This window comes from Molossus molossus, unplaced genomic scaffold, assembly GCF_014108415.1.
Source record: "Molossus molossus isolate mMolMol1 unplaced genomic scaffold, mMolMol1.p scaffold_m16_p_14, whole genome shotgun sequence".
In the NCBI taxonomy this organism is placed as follows: Eukaryota; Metazoa; Chordata; class Mammalia; order Chiroptera; family Molossidae; genus Molossus; species Molossus molossus.
In genome coordinates, this window is record NW_023425349.1 from 88,676,755 (window position 1) to 88,704,323 (window position 27,569).

The window sequence follows — 27,569 nt, forward strand, 5'->3', positions numbered from 1 at the left end:
GCAGGGTCCCTTCGGGTGGGCATGTGGAGAGGATGCTCACTCACGAGGGGTGGCAGCTCCTGGACCAGCCCCACAACACTCACCGAGTCTACACAACCTCTGAGCCCTTTCTCCGCGTTGAGACCCAGGTAGACAGGGAAGGGGCAGCAGCTGGGGAAAGTGTGACCAAGATGAGACGTGTCCTTCACAAAGTGCCCAGGTGGGCGGGGAGACGTGGGTGCTGCCCTCCGCCCAGCAGGAGGGAAGGCAGCAGCGAGGGCCTGTGGGCTGATCTGCGATCTGTGGGAGGGGCGGGGCCCTGACATGAGTCCGTTCTCACCCAGGCTCTTTGTGGGGCCCAGGCCACCTGTGGAACTGGACGGCTTCAGCCCCTTCCCGTCGCTGCTGCCAGACCACAGTCCTGGGCCACAGCTTTGCGTGCTGGGTGGAGCCGGGGCCATGCTCAGGGAGGCTCAGCGGTCCTGACACCACCTGGCCCAGGGAAGGAATCAGAACTGCAATCCTGGAGAGCAGGCACTGGCCAGGGGGAAAGGGGTGAGGGCCAGGGCGTGGCCCCGTGGGAGCAGAGCTGGGACCAGGCAGTTCTCCAGACAGATGTCCTGGTCTCAGCTCCTGTCCCTCACTGCTGGCTCATCTCACTCTTATAACTGGGGTTTGTGTCCCCTGTTTAGACTGTCAGTTTGTCCCAGTGCCCACAGCAGGGTGACTGGGGACCCTCCTTCAGCCTGAATCTCCAGCTCCCACCAGCCCTGTGGCCACACACACCTGGGCCCCTGCAGCCCCTGCTGGCTGTGCTGTGACACTGGGTGACAGTCTGTGAGTAGGAACTGTTTCCACGTGAGTGTACATCTGCGCAGCATCTCCTCACACTGAGTGCAGCCATGGTAGGAGGGAAGGGACAGTAGCTGTGGGTGTCCTTGAAGACCACTGTCCCTGAGCCCCGTCCCTCAGCCACAGCAGATGGATCCTCCGCTCAGTTGGGTAAGGTGGTCCCACCCAGAAATTAGCATGGGACTTGGTATCGACCCCACCCACTGTCACTTCTCAAGTACCCACCATTACCAGGCTTGTCACCCTGTGTTCTGGCCTCACCCCTCCACCATCCTGCACTTTCAATCATCCCACTGAGTCTAGAGGATGCGTCTCCTACCAGGAGGCCCAGAGGCAGACACCCTGTCCCCTGAGGCCAAACCATGTCCTCTCTGGTCAGGCCACCCACACAGGACACCCTGGATGAGCTGAGACTCCCTCACCCCATTGTCTGACCAGTTCAGTGGCCCCTGACCCAGTGGGGAGCAGAAGAGATGGGAAGGGTGCCTGGGAGTGGAGAGCTGTGTGCTCCCAGGAGCAGTGGGGAGAATCCCTGTCAGTCTGGAAGCGGGGTCTCTAGGGTCACCTGTGGATCCACAGCACCCCTGACACCCCGCATCCTTCCCCCTCTCAGGTCCCCTCTCTAAGGAGCATCGTAGATCTGAGTGTGGAGACAGCAACCCCCAGAGCATTTTCCAACAAAACCATCTTTATTCAAAATTGACACAATGTCCCCAAGGTGCTGTTCCTGCCCCACCCCCAGGCCCACCCCCAGACCCACCCCCACCCTAACGGTCCTGCCCCCCTCCCTGCCTCCACCCTCCATGTCAGGAGAACAGCCAGGATCAGCCCTGGGATGAGAAGGAGCTCTTGGCTCCTCTGGGGGACAGCCAGGTCACATCTAGTCTGGGCCCCCCGGGGGCCTGGCAGCGGGAGGAACACCCCACAGCTACATCCTGGCTGCAGTGCCGCTTCGCCCAACCCCCAGGGACAGACTGGTCACTCTTTCTCTTCTGAGGCTGTGAGGAGCTACCCAGCCCCAGAGCCAATGCTGGCCTCCCAGAGACCCCGAGCTCTGCCCCTGGGAGGGGGGTCTTCTCAGCATGGACCAGGCCTCCACCCAGAGCATGCTTCCTGGACTTGGAAGCTGAGGGTGGAGCTCGGCTGAGGCCTAGTGTCTGATAGAACCGAGACTGGGCAGCTCCCCGGGACCCCCGAGCTCCAGGGCAGACACGGCCCGAGGCAGGGACAGGGCTCAGGGACAGCACACAGGGCAGCAGGCTCTTAGGAGAGGCCGAGAGGAAGGCCAGGCTGGGCAGGTCCCCCTCATCCTCCCTGGACCTGTCCACTGGCCTGCGAGGCTCCCTAACAAGAGGGGGCTCTCTGGGAATGGAGGCCTCCCTGGGTCCCAGTCCAGAGTAAGTGCACCCGCGATCCTGGGGAGTTGAGGGGGGACATTGAGCCCGGAGTGGTGGGTGCTCCTGACGTCCTGAAGAGACAGCAGAAGCCCTGGGCCCCGACAGGTGGGCGTCTGTTAGATGGGGCCTTTGACGGTCCTTGAAGTCGGTCTCCGGTGGGCTGGCCTTCTCACTGCCCCCCAGCTGGGGGCCGAGGTCACAGCTCTGGGCATCGTGGCCAGCCACAGACTGAGAAGGACGTGAGTCCCACAGGGCTGCGCCATGACTCGGGGATGCCTGCACACCCTCTGTCTTCTCTGAGGCCAGGAGCCGCTCCTCTACCAGCTGTGAGAAAGGGGACAGTGACTGGCTCTGCACACACGTGTGAGAGGAGGAGGAGCTGGGTGATGGGACAATGGCGTTGGGGGGAGGAAGGCAGAGGGTGGCACAGTGACTCAGATTAAAACCGTACATGTGGCTCTGCTGCTGTCCCCTGTGCCACATTCCCAGCCTGTGTGCTTGCTTCCCCTCTGGGCTCCACACCCTCTCCTTCCCATCATCCTCTTCTCTCTCTAGTCCTCTCCTTGTTGTCCTGACTGCACACACCCGGAGCTGGCCCCTGGGCATGCAGCTTACCGGCATGGTGGGGTGCACAGTCCTGTACACCCCTGTTCTGGGATGCTTCCTGCCCTGGTTAACCTGGGTGCACCCTCCCATGGCTCATCTGGGATTCCTCGATCCCCAATCTACCTGGAATCCCTCCCTCCCTGACTCCCCCTGGAACCCTCCATCCACTCTGTTAGCTGGGGTCCCTCTGTCCTTTAACTCGCCTGGGTCCTTCCCTCCCCTGGCTCACCTGGAGTCTCCCTTCCATATTCCTAAGGTCCTACCCTCCCCCGGCTCACCTGGGCAGGAGAGACTCCTTCTTCCTGCTCCATCTTCTCAGCCAAGTCCAAGAGATCCATGTCTGCTCCTGGGGAAAGCGCTCGTGCTATGAATAGCGGGTGAATGACTTCCTCCAACTGGGAGACAAGAAAGAAGCTGTGAGCATCCTTGCAAGGGAGTAACCTATGAGTCAGCAGGACCGAGGACAAGTAGAAAAGCAGACACACACCCCATCCTCATGCACAAGGTGGGTGTTTTACTCCATCTTAGTCATCAGCCACACACACACCTGGGGACACATATACATACAAGCATAAGGGCAGACCCACATGCACATAGAGAGCACACACCACTCACATACAACACGCACATCACACACAGACACACTCACTGACACCCACGCATGCACCCAGCTCAGGAACCAAGAACAGAGCTCAATCCATTGGCCTGGGCAGAACCCAGGTCTGGCTGTTGGAGAGCCACCCTCTGGAATCTGTGGACCCGGAGCTCTGAGCCAGCCCACCTGGGTGACAAAGTCGTTCTGGGAGCACAGCTCGTCAAGGTAGCTCAGGAAACCTTCCTCCTCATACCACTCCTTAGTGTCCTCTTTCCGTTCTCCACCTGGCTCCCCCGAGGCTGAGTGCGCCAACCCCTCCAAATAGTCCATGGTGTCCATGTACTCTTGCACGGCCTCAGGGGGGATGCCATTGGGTGACTCGGTCTCCCCTGGCTGCTGCAGTGGGTGGGCACACTGGGTGCTGGGAGTGTTCGCTGGGCAGAGAGGGAAGAGGAAGGAGCGTGAGGGGATAAAGCTTCCACCTCCCGAGCATGTGAAGGGGAGGGCAGTGTTTGGGGGGCATTCACATGGGTGCGGCCGGTCAGGACCACCTGAAGCCCTGGGACCCTGTGAGGGGAGAGGACAGAGGGAGCATGCAAGACAGTCATGTGTGAGGACATGTCTAGCCACCGATTCTCCAAGGGTCCCCCTTCAACCCACTTCTCAGCACACTGTATGTTGGGGCCTTTGGCAGGGAGATAGGAGAGGGGTTATGAGAGGTGACCAGGTCCAGACCCGATGATGACTAAGGGCAGCTGAGGCCCTGGCATTCATGGTGTTTCACTTGAAATACCAAAGCATCCTTGAAGGAAAAGGACCGGTAGTGTGGGGCAGGGACCTGTCCGGCTTCCCTCTTGTCTTTCTCCCTGGACTCCTGTGGGAACGTCCTGGCGTACCTGGCTGCGGGCCCACCTCTGTGGCGGGGGAACCCTGAGGATCAGGTCTCGGTGGGGCTGGAAGAGGCTGACCCTGTGCCCCTTTCGTCACCTGCAACTTGTGAAGCTGCATGTCCTCCTCCGCCTCAAACTCCATGAATCTGGGGGAGAGGGAGACACAGGCTCTGCTGAGAAGGAGGCACCCAGAGCCCAGCAAAGGCAGCAGTAAGGGGGGTGGGAGAGCAAGGGCCTTGGGGCTGTCAGGGCCAAGGCACCGAGCAGGAAGGAGGCTGCCTGGTGGGGACGTTCCCTGCACAGCCTCTCTGGCTGGAGTCTGACCCCACTGGGCTTGGCACGTTCACCCCAACCTGTCCTGAGCCGTCATGTCCAGCCAAGGATGGCTCAAGATCAGAGGAGGGTGGAGCTCCCAGGGGACGTAGGGCAGAAGAACCCAGGTCAAATGGTGAGGGAGAGGCTTCCAGAGGAGGGAAGGGCCTCTGGGCTGTAGGGACCGTGTGCTGACCGACAGCCCTCTTCCCTACATCCTCTCTGCTGAGCACCACCACAGCTGGACCCTGCCCTGACCTCAGCACCCCTCAACCCTGCTGTGATCACCCCCTTAACCTTAACCCTGACTGCGTTCAGCAACCAACCCAAAGCTGTGGGGATCAAGCACCCTGACTCACTTTGCTGCCATGTCGTAGTAGGTCATCCGGTCAAAGTTGCTTGTGTGCTGCCATTCCTGCATGGCCTGCCCAATTCCCTCCTCCAACGTCATGGTGGGCTTCAGGCGGGACAGGGACCGGAGCACTGGCCTGTAATACCTCAGGGTCAGTCACAGGCTACAGCCTGCATTCCACCATCCTGACCACCTGGCTCTGAGGAGCACCCGTTCCCACACCACCCAGCATCTGAGCTCCGACAGTGGGGAGGAGGTGTCTGCGCATAGACAACCTTCCCAGCTACTGCTGTTACTGCCTCACATTCACACCAGACATGAACCTGGACTGGAGGCAGACTGTCCACTTGCACCCTAGAGCTGGACATCCCCCTCAGCCCTCCTGCCAGGACCCCAGGAGCAGCCATCCTTCATGTCCCTCCCACGTTCCTCTTGGATGGGAAGCTCCAGGGGGGCCCCGTGCCCTGCCCAGTGCACTCACAGGAGAAAGCAGGAAAGAGCTTCCGCATCAGGACTCTGGGGAAGGTGCCCCCGGGCCAGGGCCTTGAAGAGCTGCCAATGTCGGAAGTCCCTGTATAGAATGTTGGGGTTACAGGAGTCATCCGGCGGGGCCTTGGGCTGGGAGGTGGCCAGGCCACCCTCCCTGGAAGCTCTATGCGACCGTGGCCCAGCATTCACTGGGGGGATGATGGGAGCCAGCTGGGCAGCTGCTGGTGGAGCTGGAGGAGGAAGGCCGGGACACCAGCCTTTCTTGCCTGCCTGGGTGTTTCCAAAAGCCGAGGCAGGCATGATCCTCTCCACTGCTGAGGCTTCCAAGATAAGGGGTGCAGGACCCACACCTCCACAGATGGCACCTGGAGCACTCCCATGGATGGGAGCCTGTGTCAGGTCAATGATCTGAGTCTGGGGGCACTGTGGTTGCTCCACTTCTGACCTGACCTGGTCTATGATGTTACAGGCCCCAGACCCATCTAGGTCTTGACCAGCATCTCCTGCCACCACATTTGTCCTGGGCAAAGCTGGTAGCACCAGGGGGTGGTCAGGAGGGAATGACTGGGTCGTGAGGGTCGAAAGGTGCTGCTTGAAAGGTGGCCTGTGTGTGGGGCCAGCAGTGGGCAGAGGAACGGGCAGTTCCATGAAAGGAGTCCTGGAGGCACCAGGGTCCATGGTCACATCCGCTCCCAGCACTGCAGATGCTGTTGAGACAAAGGAAAGGGGTGAATGGAGAAGGAGAATCAACAAACAGGACTGAGGTGCTCTGGGACCCCTTTAGCCACTGGGGAATTAGAGAGGTGAGTCTCAACAGGTGAGGGCCATTTGGATGGGGCAAATGTGGAGTTTGCGAATGTCCTCAGGTCATTGTCACGCTCTGACCTCCAGTCGAGAATTAATCCACTGGAGAGCTGGCTCCCCGTTCGCCGAGCTCCCTGTCACTCTCTGCAGATAGAAATAGCCCCAGCCAGTGCTGATTCTGAGACACTCCCTAAGGATTCCCTGGCACCGACCCTGCCAGCCTCAGAGGCTGTTCCCAAGACATGGCACTGGGCAGAAATCTGCTCTGTGGAAACGACCCTGGGCAGACACACTAGTGGTAGTGACATTCTCCAAGGTAAGTTCCAGGCTCCCAAAGGGCCTTTGAGAAGAGGCAGTGTCTAAGTATTAGGGCCTCATATCCTCCTCAGTCTTCTTTTTTCTCAATAAAGATGGTTCTCTTTTGCCTTGGTGGTTTTGCTCCAAACTGAGATCACTGGCCTACACACTGAAGGTTCACCAGCTCTGTTCCCGGTCAAGGGCATGTACCAGGGTTGCAGGTTCGATACCAGGCCTTGGTTGGGTTGGTGTGAAAGACAAAAAATCAATCTCTCTCTCTCACATCGATGTTTCTCTCTCTCTCCCCCTCCCTCCCTTCTACTGTGTCTAAATGTCAATGGAAAAATATTCTCTGGTGAGGACAAACACACAAAAGAAATCACTCTCTATTTTTTCTTGTCTTGTAGAACAACACAAAAACACTGGAGTAATATCTCTGCACAACAAGGTAGCTGGAACCCTATTGTAAGCCTTTAACACACCAACTTAGCATGCACATATGTGTCGGAACCAACAACAGCGAACACTTAACGTGAGCCAGGTTCTGCTACTCCAGCCCCAGATGAATGGAAACCCTCAGGGGCTCTGTTCCCAGGAGAGGGCTCTGGGAAGTAGATGCTGCGTCCATGAGATTCTGTCATTTCACAGGCAGCGATGGCTGCAGAGCGCTAGAGGAGGACCAGGGAATAGGGCAAAGTGGAGGTTTCCAGAAACTCCCATTGCACTGTCATGGTACATTGGTTGTGGGATTGCAGACTGTCTGTGGTCCTTCCCTGCCAGCTCCCAACAGTGGAAAGTGAAGGCGCAGTAGAACCAGGTGTGAGCCAGGTGTCAGTGGGACACAGTGGTCGGGAACACAGCCCTGCCCAGAGGAACTCACGCAGACCCTAGTCCAGGAGAACAAGCTACACCCCGCAGGCCCCTAACGGCTCAGCACAGGCGTCCTCGGACGTTTCCTAATGACACAGAAGATCGTCTTCCTGCCTCGGGCTGCTCCACTTCCCCCTTTATACAGGAATCCGCCTTCACAGATGTTCCATGGCAGAACCCACCACGCTCTACATCTGTTTTCTGTCCCAAAGCAGGGATGTGGTCTGTGAGCAAACCCCTCAGCTCAAAGGTGAAAGGCAGGGGAGAGGGTGTGCCATGGGACAGACGGTGGAGGACATAGGTCTGAAGGCCTGAGTGCCCACAGTGGGGGGACAATTCAGGACAGCTCAGTGACCGAGCCCTATCTGGGTGGACATCACCCGGCTGCCCTGCCTGTGTGGAGCCCAAGACAACAAGCAGCTCCCTGGACTGAGGAGAAGGGGGCTCTGGGCTGGAAACAGGGGAGAAGTTCTGGGTTGCAGCAGTTGGAGTACCTTCCAGCCTAGCCCTCGGGGAGGACCTTTCACTGAAGACTTGGCCACACGGGGAAAATTTCTGGCTAAGACCACCTCTTCCCACTGCCCCATCAGCTCTAGTGTACTCAGCTCAAATCCCGTAGAAGGATATTGTGGGGCAAGCTCCAGGTGCCAGAGGAACAGGACACAGGACCAGCTTCCCCATGACCCTCCCTGAGCCGCTACCACATAACCCACTGGTTCCTACACACACAGGTCAAAGGGGCTTGTCTCCCTCTAGAAAGAATCCACGTGCCCGTTGCCTTCCCTTCTCCACACCCAGACATTTCCCCTGAGTCATCCTGATCCACCTCCTAGGAGCCCTCCTGTCCAGTGTGGTCACAGGTTTCCACTGGGTCCCAGCCTCCCCGGGTCACAGGTCCTTGGAGGCCCAGTGCTGTCTCCTTCCCCTACTTCAGTCCAAACTGTGTTTCCCCAGTGGAAGTGTCACATTTGAATCCCAAATTTAGAGGAGCAGCTCAACCTATAAAACACACCCCCTCCAATCTATAGGCTTACCTCCTATAGGCTCAGGCACTGACCACTGCCGCCTAGTAGCCTCCACAATGAGAAAACTCAATCCAGGATCCAGAGAGCAAGCTGCTCCAACAGACGCTCAGCATCCAGTGAAGGAGTTAGGATTTAAATTTAAACAGCAGAATGCAGGACCCTAGACATTCTACAGTGGGGGAGGGGCAGGGGCAGGTGAGCCTGGGTGGGAGGGGCTGGAGAGACATTCCATGGAGGGCTCTGCAGGTAGGCAAGAACCAGCAGTTCCTTTCACATTTTAGTGGCAACACCACTGGTGTGTGCCTCTTTAGCAATGTATACATCGGTGATTTCAGGTTCACAGCACAGAGGCTTGACTTGACGTGCCCTTAATTTCAGTTCTTGATCCATCAAGCTAGTTTTGGGCCCCCCAACCTGCTTCCTTTCTGGCTCATGACTTAACTTCAACACACGCTACACTTTCTGAACAAAATGCAGAACATATAGCCTGAAAAATATAATGGAAACTTATGGCCACAGGGAACCCAGTGTTTGAATTAGGACTGACTCAGCAGACCCAGCATGTTCGCTTGCTGTGTGGTCATCATTCTTTAGGAAGCAGTCCTCTGACTCCATGTTCCGTCCAGTCCTGGAAGCTCCGCAGACCACAGCCGGCCCAGCTTTACACACGATCCCCTTTGCTCTGGTCCAATAGCGCAAGGCCCTGTAGCCTGCACGGCAAGACCAGAAATCACTACCTTCTGCTTCTCGGAGTATTGTGTTGTTCGATGTTTAATTTTAACCTTTTGTAATATTTTAAATACATAATGCCTTGGCAGAGTTCACAGTCAAATGTTGCAAAATGGAAAATGCAGTAATGAGTCTTTCTCCTGCCTCTTTCCCCTCTTGCAAATGACCAGGATGAGGATCAAATGATTTCCATTTCTTTGGAAAGTATGACAAACTCAAGGAAATCAGTAAGTTCATTCTGCCGGTATATATATATGTTTTATTGTCAATTGGAATTCTGCAACATAATACAAAAAAGGAGGGAAGAGAAGGTGAAACTGTTTCCATACTACCAGCTATGTCAATGAAAACTGGCCCAGACAGTCAAGTCTCGACCAATGTTATAACAACCACCTTGCAATGGTGATATCTGTGAATCCACATTTATTGAAAACCCTCCACGTCCTAAGTGAATACACTAAGACAAACATTCTGGTACAGTAAATACGTTTGGAAAAACTCTAGGAATGGAGTCAGGGGAAAGTATCTCTCACAGTGTTTCCAGGTCTAAAGTTCTCATCCAGAATGTGTGATGGGGCACCCAGACTTGCTGGGAGAGAGCACCTACTCTTTCAGAAACCATGGGGATGCAGTCCAAAGGGCACGAAGGCACTGCCCCTATCTGAGGACATGTGCATGAGGACCTCTGCAAGGCTCTTTCATGAGGGTGGTGGCTAAGTGCATAGATGTCGTAAGTGCTCATTTCACTCAAGCGGGTTGGAATGAAGGACAGTCACGGAGGTTCCTGAGGAGGAGGATTTGCCCCCGAAGCTTCACATGGAGCCCCCACCCTCCACTTCTTTCCTATTCCTCAGAGACAGCCTGGGCCAGTTCCCAGGGTGCCTCGCGCCAGGACTCACGAGCACGCCCCCTGGGGGCGGGGCTCTGTCCTGCAACGGCTCCCAGCATCCGTTGTGGCAGTTGGTCTGGTAGGTGCGCATGCGCTAGGCGGCAAGGAGCGTCCGCAATGGCCGTCCTGGCTGCGCGCGGGGCCTGGCATGGCGGCCTCCAGGGTCCGTTATGTAAAGAAGGAGGTAAGGGCCCAGGCCGGGGAGTTGACTTGATTAGAGTATGTTCTCTCCTTCTCTCTCTCTAAATAGCCATAAAAGATTAACTTTAAACAAGGAGTTGGGAGATGCTCTCAGACGCCTCCCCTCCGGCGTCACCGCCCTTCCCTGTTCACACTGTGGGCTCCCAGCCCGGCTGAGCTGTGCTCAGGCCCACAGGGCACACAGCTGACCCAGGGAATTGGCGGCCCTGGGAACTGGCTGGGAGGGCGACTCAGTGATTGCACCCAAGCTGATGAACAGCAGCACTTTTCCTTACAGTGCCCCGTGCATGTGCAGGGAATCCTTCCAAGTCGGCCATCGGAGAAATCCCCCAACTCACAGGAGGAAAAAAACAGGTAAATATGCCCACCCCCAGATGATGGCCAGTTTGTAAAGATTACCTGCATATGCACGGGGCAGTGTTAGGAAAAGTGCTGCTGTTCATCAGCTTGGGTGCACGATCTTTTGTTTTGTATTTGGGGGATGTGGAAGGACCATCGTGTACTCAGGGCCTGTTGTATGGTTATGCGTATTTCTTCTTGTGCTTCTCATCAGCTGTCTATGCCTGTTTCGGTGTGCAGAGGGTAATGCAGACTATTTTACAGGACTGGTGGATGTAGTATATGAGGTGTGATGTGGTGTTTGTGTGACTGTGTGTTCTGTGAGATGGAAGAGTTAATTCTGTGTGAGAATTTGGAAGTGTGGGGTTATATATATATGTAGGTCGTGTGGCATTACATATATATTTGGGACAAAGGGTATAGGGTGATATGTTTGCACATTTGTAGGGTACTGGGTAATTGTGGGTATATGAGGGGTGGTGGAGAGTTGCATTTATATTGAGTTTACACGTGTATTTAAGGGCTGTGGCCATTTGGAGGACTATTTGCTGGAGCTCTGTGTTTATGCATTTCAGTAGGGGGCTATTAGGCTTATATATTTTGGAAAGTGAGTATGTGTGTATTTGTTAGAGAGATGGGTGTCTGTGTATATACAGGGGAGTGGGAGTATCGTAGCTATATGTATCGAGGGTGTGTGACATGGATATTTGTTCGTATTTGTGGATGTGAGAAGTGACTGTTTAGCTAGGAATAATTGGTTTTTGGAAGTTGTTTGACATATGGTTTTCTGGAGACATTTCTGTGTGTCTTGAGTATGTATACTGGTTCGTGTGTATATCTAACATCGGGTGCATGAATTAACAGTTTGTTCATAGGATATATGGGGTTGTTAGGTATACTTAAAAATGCATTTCTTTGGAGAATGCTAGAATGTTTCTACATGTGTCTGGTTGTAGGTAGTAAGCAGTGGTCTGTGTGTATATTCAGGATGAGGCTGGAGAAAAAAATATAGTGTGCTTTTGTTATACATTGAGGGAAGAGGTGACGCAGTTGTATTCTGAAGAGGTGGCATAATGTATAGTGTTTGAGGGGTGTTTGTATTCAGGAGTTGGGAATATTTACCTGTGTGTGTGTTTTTCTAAGTGTGTGAGAATTATGTATGTATATCAGTGCGAGTTAAGAAATTGTCACTGTTTTTGTGTGTATCTGAGAGTGTGGTGTATATATTCACGAGTGGTTTGTGGGTGTGCGTATTTGGGATTTGTGAGTGTATCAGGAGGCTTAGGGCCCTCATTTTGTCTGTTCCAGAATGTGATGCTTGCAGAATTTGTTGGTGTTGCTTATAAGGGTCTAATCAGTGTGTGAGGTGGATTTATGTGTTTGATAAGTGTAGATTGTTTGTGACTGTGTATGTATTTGAGTTCCTGGAGCTTATGATGGGCGTGTATTCTAGGGGATACGAGAGTTTGCTTTGTGTGTTTGGAAATGAAAAGATTGTTGGTCGTGTGTGTGTTCAGGAATCCTGGAGAATGTATATTTTAGGGCTGAGGAATTGTGTATGGATCTTTCTTTGGGTGGCACATGAGACAATTGTGTACTTGGCGGTTTTAGAGGTATTCAGTGTGTACATCTAGGTGATGTGTTGGTTGCATATGTTTGTATTCAGACCCATGTTATGTGTGAATATATAGTTGTAGGTGTAACATGTCAATATGCAGGATGATTAGGATTTTGTCTAACAATTTGGGTTGTAAGAGATGGTCTATGTGTATATTCATTGAGGGTGAGGGTAGAAATTTATGTGTGTGTTCATATATATAAATTAATATTTGCTTATGTATTTGGGGTGGGAATTGAGGGCCCTACTCAGTGTGTAAGTGGCTTGTGTGCACATATTACATGAAAGGGGGTGGGGTGGGCTGGAGCGGGCTCATACTAGCTTGGGATAGTCAGTGGTGCACATCTCTTCTGGGCTCTGTGTTCATCAGGTGGGTAGCTTGAAATCAGTCATGCTGGGAACATTTATACCAGGTACACACCACAGATGAAGTCTTTCCTGTACCCCCTCAGAGTGTTAGTCAGCACTCAGCACACCTCTAGTTTGTGTCTGGATGTATGTGTGTGTGAAACAAGAATATTCAGGTATCAGTGGACTTATGCATGGAAAGCTCTACGTAAATTGCAAGTAGGGCATCTGGGGCTGTGGGCCTTTGTATGTGTTCATGGACCCTGGTCATTCGGAATTATTGCATCGCTCTTAATCATTTTGGTCCATTCTTTAGGGCCAGCGATTCTCATGCAGATGGGTTCTGGGGTGTCTATCTTTTAGGCAGGTGAACACTGCTTTAGCATGTATATGGTCTTGGCATCGGGTTCCCTCGATGGGTGGGCCTGGGACACAGATAGCCATGCAGGGCAGAACTCTCACAGATGTCCTGCTGTCCTGACAAGCAGTAGTCAGAAAGGTGTGGGCCTTCCTGGACAGGAGGTCAGGTGGTCAAGGGTTCCCCCAGGCCAACTCCCTAAGAATTAGCTGGGCAGGTACTGGTGTTCCTGACTCTTTTGGGGTGCGTGCCGGCTGGTTGGCAAAAACACCATTCATAACGGGTTTCGGTAGTAAAACTCTGCAGAGCCTTGTGTCCCTGAGACCATCTGCCCCAGTGTGGTGGGTCGTGTTGGGTATCTGTCTGGTTGGTGGTGTCACTATTTCTCAACCAACCTATCTCCATGGAAACCTGAATCCTTTGGGACAGAAAGTACTTTAGGGATCAGTAAAGCAGAGATGGACGTGGGAGGGCCTTGTCCCTGAGTAGGGTGGGGGGCTGAGACCTGAAAGACAGGGGAGGCTCACTCTGAGGAGATACATGTCTCTGACATTCCTGAACCCTTTAGACATGCTCTCCCTCTTTTCTGAAGGCTCTGGATGCTTCTAGCCCCGAGATGAAGCTCATCTCAGCTTCATATTTCACTGAGAGGATGACCTGACACTCTTTTCTGTATTCCATGTGATGTTCAAACACACTAGAGGGAACCATGTGATCATTGTAGCCACCAGCTGACCCCACAGCTGCCTCCTGCCTCCCTTGGTCCCTCCCAAGACTTTCTGGGCCTTCGTTTCTTAAGGTGAGTCTCCTTCCAGCCTTTTTTCTCTTAGCGAATTCTCCTGCCAACAGGATGTGCCAACCTCACTTGCTTGAATGCCCCAGTAACTGCCTGTCTTAGTGCAAGTGGTTTGCAGTGGCTCTCACTGCCCCTTCACAGCCTTTCCCCAATACAGTGACAGTGCGTTGTGCTGATTGTACTGTGTGTTGTTGGGAGAATGGAGCTGTGCCTGGTTTTATATTTTCAAATGTTATATATTTTAAATAAAATTGCTATATAATATATACAAGGTAGATGTTGTTGGGTTTGTTTAATTTTTGGTTTGGTTCTGAAATGGGAAGCACAGACGCTGAGGTTATGGGTGAGGAACAGGAGTACCTCGGTGTCTTGAATCAGCACTGAAAATCCCCCACCAGGTGGAATTAATGATAAATGCTGGAGTGGCTGGGGTTGGACATAGATGGTTTTTGTGGGGCTGATATTTTTTTTGGACTGTATGTCATTTCCCCATCTCTCCATAGATAGAACTAATCTTCCGCTGTTTTAAAAAAATAATTTGAAGTTTTTTATTACATTTGCCATAAAATATTATATTAGTTTCAGGTGTGCAACATGGTGATTAGACATGTATATAACTTACAAAGTGATTACTTCTGTAGGTCTAGTACCCACTTGACACCATACATAATTCTTACAATATTATTGACTGTCTACCTCATGCTGTTCTTTAATCCCTATGACCATTTTTATAACTGGCGATTTGTAAAGGTTAATCCCTGTTCCTTTTTCACCATTCCCGCCAACCTCCCTCCCACCTGGCAATGGTCATAATGTTCTGTGCACCTATGACTTTGTTTCTGTTTGTTTGTTTATTTTGTACTTTAGATTCCTCATGTAAGTGAAATCATATGGTACTTGTCTTTCTCTGAGTTGTCGCAAATCGCAAGATTTCATTCTTTCTTTTAGTTGAGTAATATTCCATTGTTTGCAGTACCACACCTTTTTCCATATCTTGGCTATTGTAAATACTGCTGCAGTGAACATAGGATTGCATATATCTTTTTCAAATTGGTGTTTTATGTTTCGCTGGATATGTACCCAGAAGTGGAATTCCTGGGTACTATTTTTTGTTTTTCATTATAACCTTTGATTTAAGCCTATGTTGTTTGATATAAGTATTGCTCTCCCACATTTTTAAAATTTCCATTGTCATGCAATATCATTTTTCATGCCATGACTTTCAGTCAATGTATGTCCTTTGATCTGAAGGAGGTCTTTCGTAGGCAGCATGTGTAAGGGTCTTGTCTTCTTGTTCTTTCAGCCATCCTGTGTCTTTAGTTTTGAGCATTTAACCCATTTACATTTATTTATTTATTTAGTTATTATAATTGAAGTAATTAATTTATTTTTGTTACAGATGTTCCCCCCCCCCAGATTCCCCCCTCCCACTCCCTCCCTGCCCTGTTCCCAGCTTTGTTGTCCATGTCCACTGTTCATGCACACATGCATATAAGTTCTGTGGTTTGTCTCTCTGCCACCACCCCCTCTTCTGGGGATTGTCAGTCTGTACCCCACTTCCACGTCTCTGGGACTACCACATTCCTCAGACTGTTATGTTCATTATATTCCACAAATAAGTGAGATCATATGATACTTGTCTTTCTCTGTTTGGCTTGTTTCTCTTAAGATGATACTTTCCAGGTCCCTCCATGTTGTCTTAAAGTATAAGAGATCTTTCTTTCTTACAGCTGCATAGTACTGCATTGTGTATATGTTCCACAGCTTTTTTATCCATTCGTCTACTTGTGGACATTTGGGCTGTTTTCAGATCTTAGCTATTGTAAATAGTGCTGCTACAAACATGGGGGTGTATATATTTTTTCTGATTGGTGTTTCAGGCTTCTTAGGGTATATTCCTAGATGTGGGATCACTGGGTCAAATGGAAGTTCAACTTTTAATTTTTCCAGGTAACACCATATTGTTTTCCGTAGTGGCTGCACCAGTCTGCATTCCCACCAGCAGTGTACTAGAGTCCCCTTTTCTCCACACCCTCGCCAACACTGGTTGTTTGATGATTTGTTGATGGCGGCCATTCTGACAGGTGTGAGGTGAGACCTCTTTGTTATTTTAATTTGCATCTCTCTGATAATTAGTGATGTTGAGCATTTCTTCATATGTCTCTTATCCATTTGTAAGTCCTGTTTGGAGAGGTGTCTATTTAGTTCCTCTGCCCATTTTTTAATTGGGTTCTTTGTCTTCCTTTTGTTGAGATGTATGAGCTATCTATCTATCTATCATCTATCTACCTATCATCTATTGGAAATTAACCCCTTATCTGATATATCATTGGTAATTATGATCTCTCAAACAGTAAGTTGCCTTTACATTTTGCTGATTGCATCTTTTGCTGTACAGAAGCTTTTGAGTTTGATGTAGTCTTATGTGTTCCTTTTCTCCTTTGTTACTGTTGCCTTAGGTGATGTATGAGTGAAAATTCTGCTGCGTATGGTGTCTGAAATTTGGTTGCGTACATTTTCTTCTATGATGTGTATGGATTCATGAGTCACATTTAAGTCTTTCATCCATGTTGAGTCTATTCTTGTGTAGGGTGTAAGTTGATGGTCTAGTTTCATTTTTTTGCATGTAGCTGTCCAATTTTTCCAATACCATTTATTAAAGAGGTTGTCCTTACTCCACTGTATGCTCTTGTTCCCTTTGTCAAATATTAATTGAGCATATGGCCTTGGGTCCATTTCTGGGTTCTCTGTTCTGTTCCACTGGTCTACATGCCTGTTCTTGTGTCACTACCAGGCTGTTTTGATTACAGTGGCTTTGTAGTGTAACTTGAAATCTGGTAATGTGATCCCTCCTACTTTGTTCTTCTTTTTTAAGATTGCTGTGGCTATTCGAGGTCTTTTTCTGGTTCCATATGAAGTTTTGAAGTATTTGTTGTAGTTCTGTGAAGTATGTTGTTGGTATTTTGATGGGGATTGCATTGAATCTATAGATTGCTTTGAGGAATATGGACATTTTAATGATGTTAATTCTTCCAATCCATGACCAAGGTATGTGCTTCCACTTTTTTGTATGTTCCTCTACTTCTTTTTTCAATGACTTGTAGTTGTCTGCGAATAGGTCCTTTATTTCTTTGGTTAAATTTATTCCTAGGTATCTTAATTTTTTTTGCCGCTATGGTGAATGGGATTGTTTTCTTAGTTTCTCTTTCTGTGAGTTCATCCTTGGTGTATAAGAATGCCATCGATTTCTTGACGTTAATTTTGTATCCTGCTACTTTGCCAAATTTATTTATTAAGTCTAGTAAATCTTTGATGGAGTCTTTGGGGTTTTCTACGTATAGTATCATGTCATCTGTGTATAATGACAGTTTCACTTCCTCCTTTAAAATTTGGATCCTTTTTATTTTTTCTTCATGTCTGATTGCTGCGGCTAAGACTTCCAGTACTATGTTAAATAAGAGTGGTGAAAGTGGGCATCCCTGTCTTGTTCTTGTTCTTAAGGGAAATGCTTTTAGTTTTTGCCCATTGAGTATGATGTTGGCTGTAGGTCTTTCATATATGGCCTTTATTATGTTGAGATATGATCCCTCTATTCCCATATTGCTGTGTGTTTTTATTAGAAATGGATGCTGTATTTTGTTGAAGGCTTTTTCAGCATCTATTGATATGATCATGTGGTTTTTATGTCTTCTTTTGTTTATTTGGTGTATCACATTAATTGATTTGCGAATATTGTCCTAGCCTTGCATCCCTGGGATGACTCCCACTTGTTCATGTTGAATAGTGTTTTTGATGTGTTGCTGGATTCAGTTTGATAGTATTTTGTTCCGGATTTTGGCGTCTATGTTCATCAGGGATATTGGCCTGTAGCTTTCTTTCTTTCTAATGGATGTTTCTGGTTTTGGAATTAGAATTATGCTGGCCTCATAAAACGAGTTTGAAAGTCTTCCTTCTTCTTGAATTTTTTGCAATGGTTTGAGAAGAATGGGTGTTAGTTCTTTTTTGAATGTTCCATAAAACTCCCATGTGAAGCCATCCGGGCCTGGGCATTGGTTCCCTGGGAGAGCCTTGATTACATCTTTAATTTCTTCTATTGCTATTGGTCTGTGCAAGTTTTTTATCTCTTCCCAGTCCAGTTTTGGGAGACTATGTCTTTCTAGAAATTTGTCCATTTCGCTTAGATTGTCAAATTTGTTGCCATGTAATTGTTCATAGTAGTTGTTAACGATCTTCTGTATTTCTGTGTTGTCAGTTAGGATTCTCTCTTAGTCTTTAATTTTTGGCATTTTAATTACTATGTGTCTTGGTGTGGGCCTGTTTGGGTTCTTCTTACTTGGGACTCTCTCAGCTTTTTGAACTTGAATGCCTTCTTCCTTCACCAAATTAGGGAACTTTTCTGCCACTATTTCTTCAAATATATTCTCTAACCCTTGCACATTTTCTTCTTCTTCGGGGACTCCTGTGGTGCAAATATTATTAGGTTTCTGGTTGTCCCACATTTCTCTTAAGCTGTCTTCCTGTTTTTTAATTGTATTTCCTTTTGGTTTTCTGATTGGTTGATTTTTTCTATCCTGTCTTCTAATTCACTGATCTGGTTCTCTGCTTCCTGTACTCTGCTGTTTAGAACGTCGAATGTGTTGTTTATTTCTGATATGTCATTCTTCATTACTTCTTGGTGGTTTTTAATTTCCATCTGGTTGATTTTCAACATCTCTATGTCTTTACTCCTGGTGCTCATGTCCTTACACATGCTGTTGCGCTTCCTCAAGATCATGGCTCTGAATTCTAGTTCTGTTAACTTGCTTAACTGCACCTAATATTTATCTCATCTTCAGTAGAGGTCGGTTGTTCTTTCATTTGGCCTTTGTTTCTGTGTTTCATCATTTTGGCTATCACAGTGGGCTTTGGAGCCTGCCAAATTTTCCCTATGTGTGTTGGTGTTCTGCCGTTTGTGGCTACCTCTCCTGGTTTTGGATGAGGCGGGGAGGACCCACTTTAAACACCATTGTCAAGTCTTACTTTCCTGGTTAACGTTGCTAGCCCAGGAATGGTACAGTTATCCTCTAGCTTTTTTCCTGGAGGCTATCAGTAGCAGTTACTTGAAGAACCTTGGCTTCTCAGTTGAGTGAAAAACTCCCTCAGGTGTTCAGTATAAGGGTATCCTGAGGGTGATCCACATGCTGGTTGTTAATGGGCCTCAATTTACATTTCAGTGGCCACCGGGTGGGGTTGAATCTCCGAGGGAGGGGCGGCCACCTCTCCCCAGAGCCCTGGGAAAGAGTAAGATGACCACTGTCCTGTGTGGCTTCAACTCAGCAAAAGCTCTGAGCACCCTACAAATCCAGAGTGTCCCCACATAGTTCCAGTTCAGTTCGCCCTCCGTCTGCCAGAGCCCAAGGTGAGTGGCTGTGGCTATTTTAACATCTGTCCCAGCTCTGTGCTGTGGAGCTTCTTGGGAGTATAACCCGAGGGTGCTGCTCACAGCTAAGGCCTCTGCAGTCTCTGGGCTCCCAGCCCCTCTCTCGTGCCTCCACAAACCTACCAGGATCGAGTCAGGGTCCCTGGTCATATGGTCCTTGCAAACTGCTTTTCTGTTGCTTTTTCCTGATGATTTGTCTTTATTTTCATTGTAATTCCAGTTTGGTCCTGGGAGATGGTCTGTGTAGCTTCCATTCACTCTGCTGTGATTTTGGAATCTCCATGAGTTTATTTCTGAGATCGTCTTCTGTTGCATTGATCTGTGCATCTGTTTTTATACTAGTACCATGCTGTTTGATTACCGTAGCCTTATAGTATAGTTCGATATCAAGTAACAGGATACCCCCAATTTTGTTTTTCTTTCTCAAGATTACTTTGGCTATTTAAGGTCTATTGCGTTTTCATATAAAATTTAGGATTATTTGTTCTAGTTCTGTGAAAAATGCAGTTGGTATGTTGATAGGTATTGCATTGACTATAGGTTACTTTGGGTAGATTAGACCCCAGCCTGCATACATGGTTGACATAAAAGAGCTGATAGGAAGGCGAAGTTGTAGGAATGATTCAAGCAAAGATAGGATAAAATGAGTGGCTCTTTCACAAAGTGGAAGCTACAGATCCAGGTTTGATAGAAGAGTTTGGTGCCAGAAACTTGTTAGTAAAAATTCCTCATTAAAATGCAGAACTGAAGTTTGTTTGCTTCATTGTTGCCAGTAACTACATTTCACGATTTTGCTGGTGATGCTTTTTGTTTTTGTTGTTGGTTTGTTGGCCTTTAAATCCCAGAGATAAATAAAACTGAAAGCACCTTTATTTCTGCTATTAATTTTTCCGCTATTAGATGGTGAACTTTTATAAAGGACTGAGAACAGTGCTGGGAACCTAGTAGTGCTACGTATTCCAACATGCGCGCTGCTATTCTTCAGTGAGTCAGTTCTCCATTTGCTCCTGTATTATTTGATGGTGTTAGGCTGAGCAACTGGCTTGAGTGAAATCTTTTAGGACTCTCTCTAACAAAGAACTTTAGTTAATTTTATTTGACTAGAGAAATTCAAATTGGACTTTGTTCATTTCTAATAAGATATCTGTGCAACTGAGTAATCTTTGATCAAAAGTATGTCTAAATCTGAAACACGTTATACATAAGGAAACTGGTTTATGGAATACAAACAATCCGGACAGTCACGGTCTTACATCATGTCTTAGTTCTGTTGGGTATAACCAAATACCAGAGATTCAGTGGCCTATAAACTGCAGAAATTTATTTTTCTGGGTTCTGGAGGCTGAAAGGGTAAAATCAGGGTGCCAGCATGGTAGAGTTCAGATAAAGGCCCTTTTCTGGTTCAGTTGCAGACTTTTCATTGTATCCTCACATGATGGAAACAGAACAAGAGTACTCTCTAGAATCATTTTTTATAAAGGCACTAATCCCAGTCATAGGGGCTCCACCCTCATGATCTAATTACCTCCCTAAGACCCCATCACATAATATCATCACAAAGGGGCTTAGGTTTTTAACATATGAATTTGGGGGAGAGACACATTTAGCCCATTTGCACATTGTATAACCAAGATGTGTCTTTTAAATGGAACTTTAAAAACGAATGCACAATATGTCGATAGCTTAATAATTAAAGTTTAGGTTATATTTTATGACATAAACATTTTATACTAGATAACAAGGAGCAATGTCAAGTGGCCATTGGAAGTAATCATTAGTGAAGCTCACAGCAGCAGGTTTGACAAAGTGGAGGAGAGTAGAGGGCTTTTTTATTGAAATTTTTTGGGTGCTACTGGTTAACAGAACCATAGATGTTTCAAGTATGCAACTCAAAAAAAGCATCGTCTGCATACTGCATCTAGCACCCATTGTCCAGCGTAGTCTCTTTCTGTCCCCACTTACCCTTTCTTTGCCCTCAACCACCTACCCGTAGCTCCTCTCTCTCTACCTCCATACTGTTGTCTGTGTGTGTATGTGTGTGCATATATTTTTTCTAAGTCCATTTCCAAATTTTTAATCTAATCCCCCTCCCTCTGACAAATGTCAATCTGTTTTATGTATCTATGCTTCTATTTTGTTTCTTAAATTATTTTATTCATTAGATTCCACGATAAGTGAGATCATATGGTATTTGTCTTTCTCGGACTGGCTTATTTCACTTGGCATAATAATACTCTACAGGTCCCTCCATGCTATTGCAAAAGGTAATATTTTCTTCTTTTTATACCCGAGTAGTATGCCACTATATAAATGTAACACACCTTTTCATCCACTGATCTTCTGACGGGCATTGTGCTGTTTCCACATCTTGACTAATGTTAATACCACTGCAATGAATATAGGGGTGCATATATTCTTTCGAATTAGTGTTTTGGGTTTCTTCAGATAAAGCCGCAGAAGTGGAACCACTGGGTCAAAAGCCAGTCCCATTTTTAATTGTTCAAGGAAACTCCATACTGCTTTCCACAGTGGGGGCAGCAGTCTGCATTCCCATCAACAGTGCATGAGGGCTCCCTTTCTCCACACCCTCGGCAGCACTTGCTATTTGTTGATTTCTTGATGGCTGACATTCTGACACTTATGAGGCGATATCTCATTGTGATTTTCACTTGCATCTCTCTGATGATTAGTGACTTTGAGCATCTTTACATATGTCTGTTGTCACTCTATATGTCCTCTTTGGTGAACTGTCTGTTCAGATCCTTTGCCCATTTTTAAATTAGATTGTTTGTTTTCATGGTGATGAGTGGCATAAGTTATTAATATATTTTGGAAATTAACCCTTTATCACATGTATCATTGGTGAATATGTTCTTCCAATCAGTGTGCTGCCTATTTATTTTGCTGATGGTTTCTTTTGCTGTGCCAAGGTTTGTAGTTTGATGTAGACTCATTTGTTTATTTATTTTCCCTTTGTTTCCCTTGCTCAAGGAGATATATCAGCAAAAATATTGCTGTGAGAAATGTCTGAGATTTTATTACCTGTTTTCTCTCTATGATTTTAACGAGTTCTCAACTTACATTTAAGTCTTTAATTAATTTTAAATTTATTCTTCTTTCTCTCTCTCTCTGTTTTGTTTTTTGTTGTTTTTGTTTTTTGTTTTTTTTTAGCATGGTATATGCCAGTCTTTTTCTAAATCTTTATTGTTGGAAGAATTATGGATGTCTCCCCTTTTGCCCCCATTGACCCCCTCCTTCCATCCTCCTCCTCCCTTCCTCACACTATTATCTCTGTCTATTGGTTATGCATATATACATTTAAGGTTTTTCATTTAGCATTCCTCCTTCTCCGCCCTCCCATCCTGCTTCACTCTGAGGTTTGCCAGTTGGCTCCCTATTCCTTGTCTCTGGAACTGTTTTGATCATTAGCTAATTTTGTTCATTATATTTCATAAATAATTGAGATCATGTAGTACTTGTCTTTTTCTCACTGGCTTATTTCACTTAGCATAATACTCTCCAGCTCCCTCTCTGTCAATTCAAAGGGTAAGAGCTCTTTCTTCCTTCCAGCTGCATAGTATTCCACTGTGTAAATGTACTACAGCTTTTATATTCACTCGTCTGCTGAGGAGCACTTGGGCTGTTTTCAGATCTTAGCTGTTGTAAGTAGTGCTGCTGTGAACACAGAGGTGCATATATTCTTTCTGATTGGTGTCAGGCTTCTTAGCATATATCCAAGAAGAGGGATCACTGGGTCAAATGTCAATTCAATTTTTAATATTTCAGGAAACACTGTATTGCTTTTCATAGTGGCTGGACACAAGTGTGTGTTCCCACCAGCAGTGTAATAGAGTTCCCTTTTATCCACATCCTTGGCAGAATGTTGCTTGATGATTTGATGATGGCAGCCATTCTGGCAGGTGTGAGGTGATACCTCATAGTCATTTTAATTTGCATCTCTCTGATGATTAGTGACATTGAGCATTTTTAAATATGTGCCTTGGCCATTTTTATGTCATGTTTGCACAAGTGTCTATTCAGGTCCTCATCCCATTTTTTAATTGGGTTTTTTATCTTCCATTTGTTGAGTTGTATGAGCACTTTTTATACTTTAAATATTATCCCCTTATCTGATTTATCATTGGCAGATATGATCTCCCAAAGAGTGGGTTTCCTTTTCATTTTGATGCTTGTGTCTTTTGCCCTTCAGAAGCTTTTTAGTTTGATGTAGTCCCATTTATTAATTTTTTCCTTTGTGTTTCTTCTCCTAGCCAATGTGTCAGTGAAAATCCTTCTTCGTGTGATGATTTTGCTGCCTGCATTTGCTTCTAGGATTTTCATGGCTCCACACCTTACACTTATATCTTTTATGCACTTTGAGTTTATTCTTGTGTGTGGTGTAAGTTGTTGGTCTAGTTTTGTTTGTTTTTTATTTGCATGTACCTGTCCAATTTTCCCAATACCATTTATTGAAGAGACTGTCTTTACCTTATTGTAGGTTCTGGCCTATCTTTGTGAAACATGAATTGACCAAAAAGGTGTGGGATTGTTTCTGGGCTCTCTTACTTCTTCCATTGATCAATATGCCTGTTCTAATGCCAGTACCAACCTCTTTTGATTACTATGACTTTGTCGTATAGCTTGATGTCAAGTAGTGTGATGCCTCAAACTTTGTTATTTTTTCTCAAGATTTCTTCCGCTATTTGGGGTCATTTGTGGTTCCATATGCATTTTTGGAATATTTTCTAGACCTGTGAGATATGTCATGGGTATTTTAGTAAGAATGGCATTGAATCTGTAGATTGTTTTGGATAGTATGGACATTTTAATGATGTTAATTTTTCCCACCTTTGAACATAGTATATGCTTCTACTTATTTGTACTTGTCTCATTTTCTTTCTTTAGTATCCTATAGTTTTCTGAGTACAGGTCTTTTACCATTTTAGTTAAATCTGTTTCTAGATACATTATTTTTTTGTTGCAATAATAAATGGGATTGTTTTCTTATTCTGATAAGTCATTATTGATATATAAAAATGTCACTGATTTCTGAGTATTAAGTTGCGTCCTTTACCATATTCATGTATTAGGTCTATTTTTTTTTGTTAAGTCTGTATGATTTTCTATATACAGCATCATGTAATTTTCAAATAATGACAATTTTTACTTCCTCCTTTCCAATTTTAATGCCTTTTATTTCTTCCTCTTATATGAATAGTGTGACTAAAACTTCCGGTGATGTGTTAGATAAGAATGGTGAATGAGAACATACTTGTTTTGATCCCAATCTTAAGAAAAACACTTTTAGTTTTTGCCCATTGAGTATGATGTTAGCTGTGGGTTTGTAATATATGGCCTTTATTATGTTGAAGTATTACCTTGTTATTCTTACTTTGCAGAGAATTTTTATCATAAATGGGTGCTGGATTTTGTCATATATTGCCTTCATTTATTGATATGATAATGTTATTTTTATCTTTCATTTATTAAGTTTATGTGATGCATCACGTTTATTAATTTGCAAATATTGTACCAATCTTGCATAGCTGGAATAAATCCCACTTGATCTTGATGTATGATCTTTGTAATATATTGATGGATTTGGTTTGCTTATATTTTGTTGCGGATTTTAGCATCTGTGTTCATTGGGGATATTGACCTATAATTTTCTTTCTTTTTAGCGTCTTTATCTGGTTGAGGAATTAGGATAATGCTGACCTCATAAAATGAGCTTGTAAATCTTCCCTCATAAATTTTTAGGAATAGTTTGAGAAATATAGGTGTTAGCTCTTTTTGGAATATTGGTAAAATTCACCTGTAAAGTCATCTTATCCAAAACTCGCTTGCTGGAAAGTTTTTATTACTACTTTGTTTTGATTAAATGTTTGATTAAGATTTTATGATTGTTCTTGATTCTTGATTCAGTTATGTAAGGTTGTATGTTTGCAAAATTTATCTGTTTCGTGCAGGTTGTCCCATTAGTTGGCATATAGTTGCTCACTATATTTTCTTACAATCCTTTGTATTTCTGTAGTGCCCGTTACTTTTCCTCATTCATTTCTAATTTTATTTATTTGAGTCTCCTTCCTTGCTTCCTTTTTTCCTTCCTTTTTTCCTTCCTTCCTTCCTTCCTCTTTCTTTCTTTCTTTCTTTCTTTCTTTCTTTCTTTCTTTCTTTCTTTCTTTCTGATGATTCTTGTTAAAGGTTTGTCAATCTAGTTTATCTTTTCAAATAAACAGCTCTTATTTTCATTTAATTTTTCATATCATTTTTTAGTCTCTCTGTCATATTTCTCCACTCCAATTTTTATTATTTTCTTTTACTTTTTCTGGTCTTTGTTTTTCCTTTCTAGTTCTTTTAAATTTAGTGTTACACTGTTTAATTAATATTTTTTGCTTCATGAGGTAAAGCTGTATTGCTATGAAGTTCCATTTTAGGACTGCTTTCACTGTGTCCCATAAATTTTGATTGTTTGTGTGTTCCTTTTCATTTGTCTCCAGGTACATTTAGATTCTTTCTTCATCTCACAGTTAACCCAGTCATTGTTTAATAACATATTATTTAGTCTCCATGTGTTTGCGTGTTTTGAGTTTTTTTTTTTTTTTTTATTGTAATTGATTTCTAGTTTCATACCGTTGTGGTCAGAGAAAATGTTTGATGTAATGTCAACCTTCTTGAATTTATTAAAACTTATCTTGTGTCCTAACATGTGGTCTATTTTAGAGAATTTTTCATGTGCACTTGAAAAGAATGGACGTTCCGCTGCTTTGGGATGAGACGTTTTGTAATTCTCAATTACATCCCTCCAGTCTAGTGTGTTACGTAAGGTTGCTATTGCCTTGTTCATTTTTTATATGGAAGATCTATCTATTGATGCCAATGGGATGTCAAATCTTCAAGAATGACTATATTGCTGTCAATCTCGCCCTTAATGTCTACCAAGATTTTCTTTCTTTATGTGCTCTGATTTGGGTACATACAGGTTTACAAGGGAGATATCTTTTTGTTGGATTGATCCCCTTAGTATTATGTAATATCATTCTTTTTATATTGTTGTGGCCTGTGCTTTAAGGTCTATTTTCTCTCATATAAGTGTTGCTACCCCAGCTTTTTTTGTTTGTTTATTTCCACTTGCATTGAATGCTTTTCCATCTATTCATTTTTAGCCTGTGTGTATCTTTTGTTCTGAGGTGGGTCTCTTCTAAGAAGCATATATTTGGGTCATGTTTTCTTATTCTTTTATCTATGCCTTATGATTGGAGCATTTAAACCATTTCTATTTATAGTTATTATTGATAGCTACTTATTTATTGTTATTTATACCTATGTTTCTCTCTCAATTTCTTTTTTTCTTTCTTCTTCCTAAAGCAGGCTCTTTAACATTTCTTGCAATACCGAGTTGGTGGTAATGAAGGCCTATAGCTTTTTTTTTTAATTGGTCTTGGAAGCTCTTTATTTCACCTACAATTTTAAATAATAGCCTTGCTGGATAGAGTACTTTTAGTTGTAGGTCCTTGCTTTTCTTCACTTTGAATATTTCATGATAATCTCTACTAGCCTGAAAAGATTTTGTGAAGAAATCAGCTACAGTCTTATGGGAGGTTGTTTGAAGGTAACCAAATGTCTTTCGCCACTTTTAAGATTCCCTTTTCATCTTTAACTTTTGCTTTTTTAATCATGATGTTTCTTTGTGTGGGCCTCTTTGGATTCATCTTGTTTGGGTCTCTTTGTACTTCCTGGACTTGTGTTTCTTTTTCCTCCACCAGGTTAGGAAAGTTTCAGTCTTTATGTCTTCAAATAGGTTTACAATAGCTTTTTTTCTCTCTTCACGACAAGCCAAAATGTATGGGACACAGCAGAAACTGTCCTAAGAGGATAATTCAGTGTAATACAGGTCTACCTCAAGAAGCAAGAAAAATCTCAAACAATCTAAACTTACACTTGAAAGAATGAGAAAAATAACAAAACTAAACAAAACAAAACATGAAAACAAATCGAGCAGAAGGAGAGAAATAATAAAATTCAGAATGGAAATAAACAAAATAGTGTCTCAAAACTAGAAAAGACAATAAACCAAAGACTCGGTTCTTTGTAAAGATAAACATGATTGATAAGCATTTCACCAGACTCCTCAAGAAAAAAGGAGAAAGAACCTAAATAAATAAAACTAGAAATAAAAGAGGTGAAATAACAATTGACATCAAAGAAGTACAAAAGATTATAAGACAATACTACAAATAATTATATGCTAATAAATTGGATGATGTAGAAAAATGGATAAATTCCTAGAAACGTACAATCTTACAAGACTAAATCAAGAAGAAACAGAAAATCTAAACAGACTGATTACAACCAATAAAATTGAAACAGTAATAAGAAAAACAAACAAAAGTCCTGGACCAGA

General features: G+C 45.3%; 2 protein-coding genes across 2 annotated transcripts in view; one reads left to right on the forward strand and one right to left on the reverse strand.

The window, feature by feature from the left end:
* Positions 1 to 1,655: 1,655 nt before the first annotated feature.
* LOC118629370 (NUT family member 2G-like) lies at positions 1,656 to 10,177 on the reverse strand. The gene is made up of 8 exons (XM_036260381.1): positions 10,097 to 10,177; positions 7,106 to 7,241; positions 5,465 to 6,179; positions 4,991 to 5,119; positions 4,326 to 4,465; positions 3,616 to 3,863; positions 3,113 to 3,229; positions 1,656 to 2,552 (listed from the first exon to the last, which is right to left on the reverse strand). Exons 1-8 carry the CDS (start codon positions 10,175 to 10,177, stop codon positions 1,656 to 1,658), a joined length of 2,463 nt encoding a protein of 820 aa, XP_036116274.1.
* A 57-nt stretch (positions 10,178 to 10,234) lies between these two features.
* LOC118629371 (spermatogenesis-associated protein 31A1-like) overlaps positions 10,235 to 27,569 on the forward strand; it is a 44,437-nt gene continuing 27,102 nt past the window's right edge. The window contains exon 1 of the mRNA XM_036260382.1: positions 10,235 to 10,270. Within this exon, the coding sequence (XP_036116275.1) occupies positions 10,235 to 10,270 (36 nt within the window). The remainder of the gene's footprint in view (positions 10,271 to 27,569) is intronic.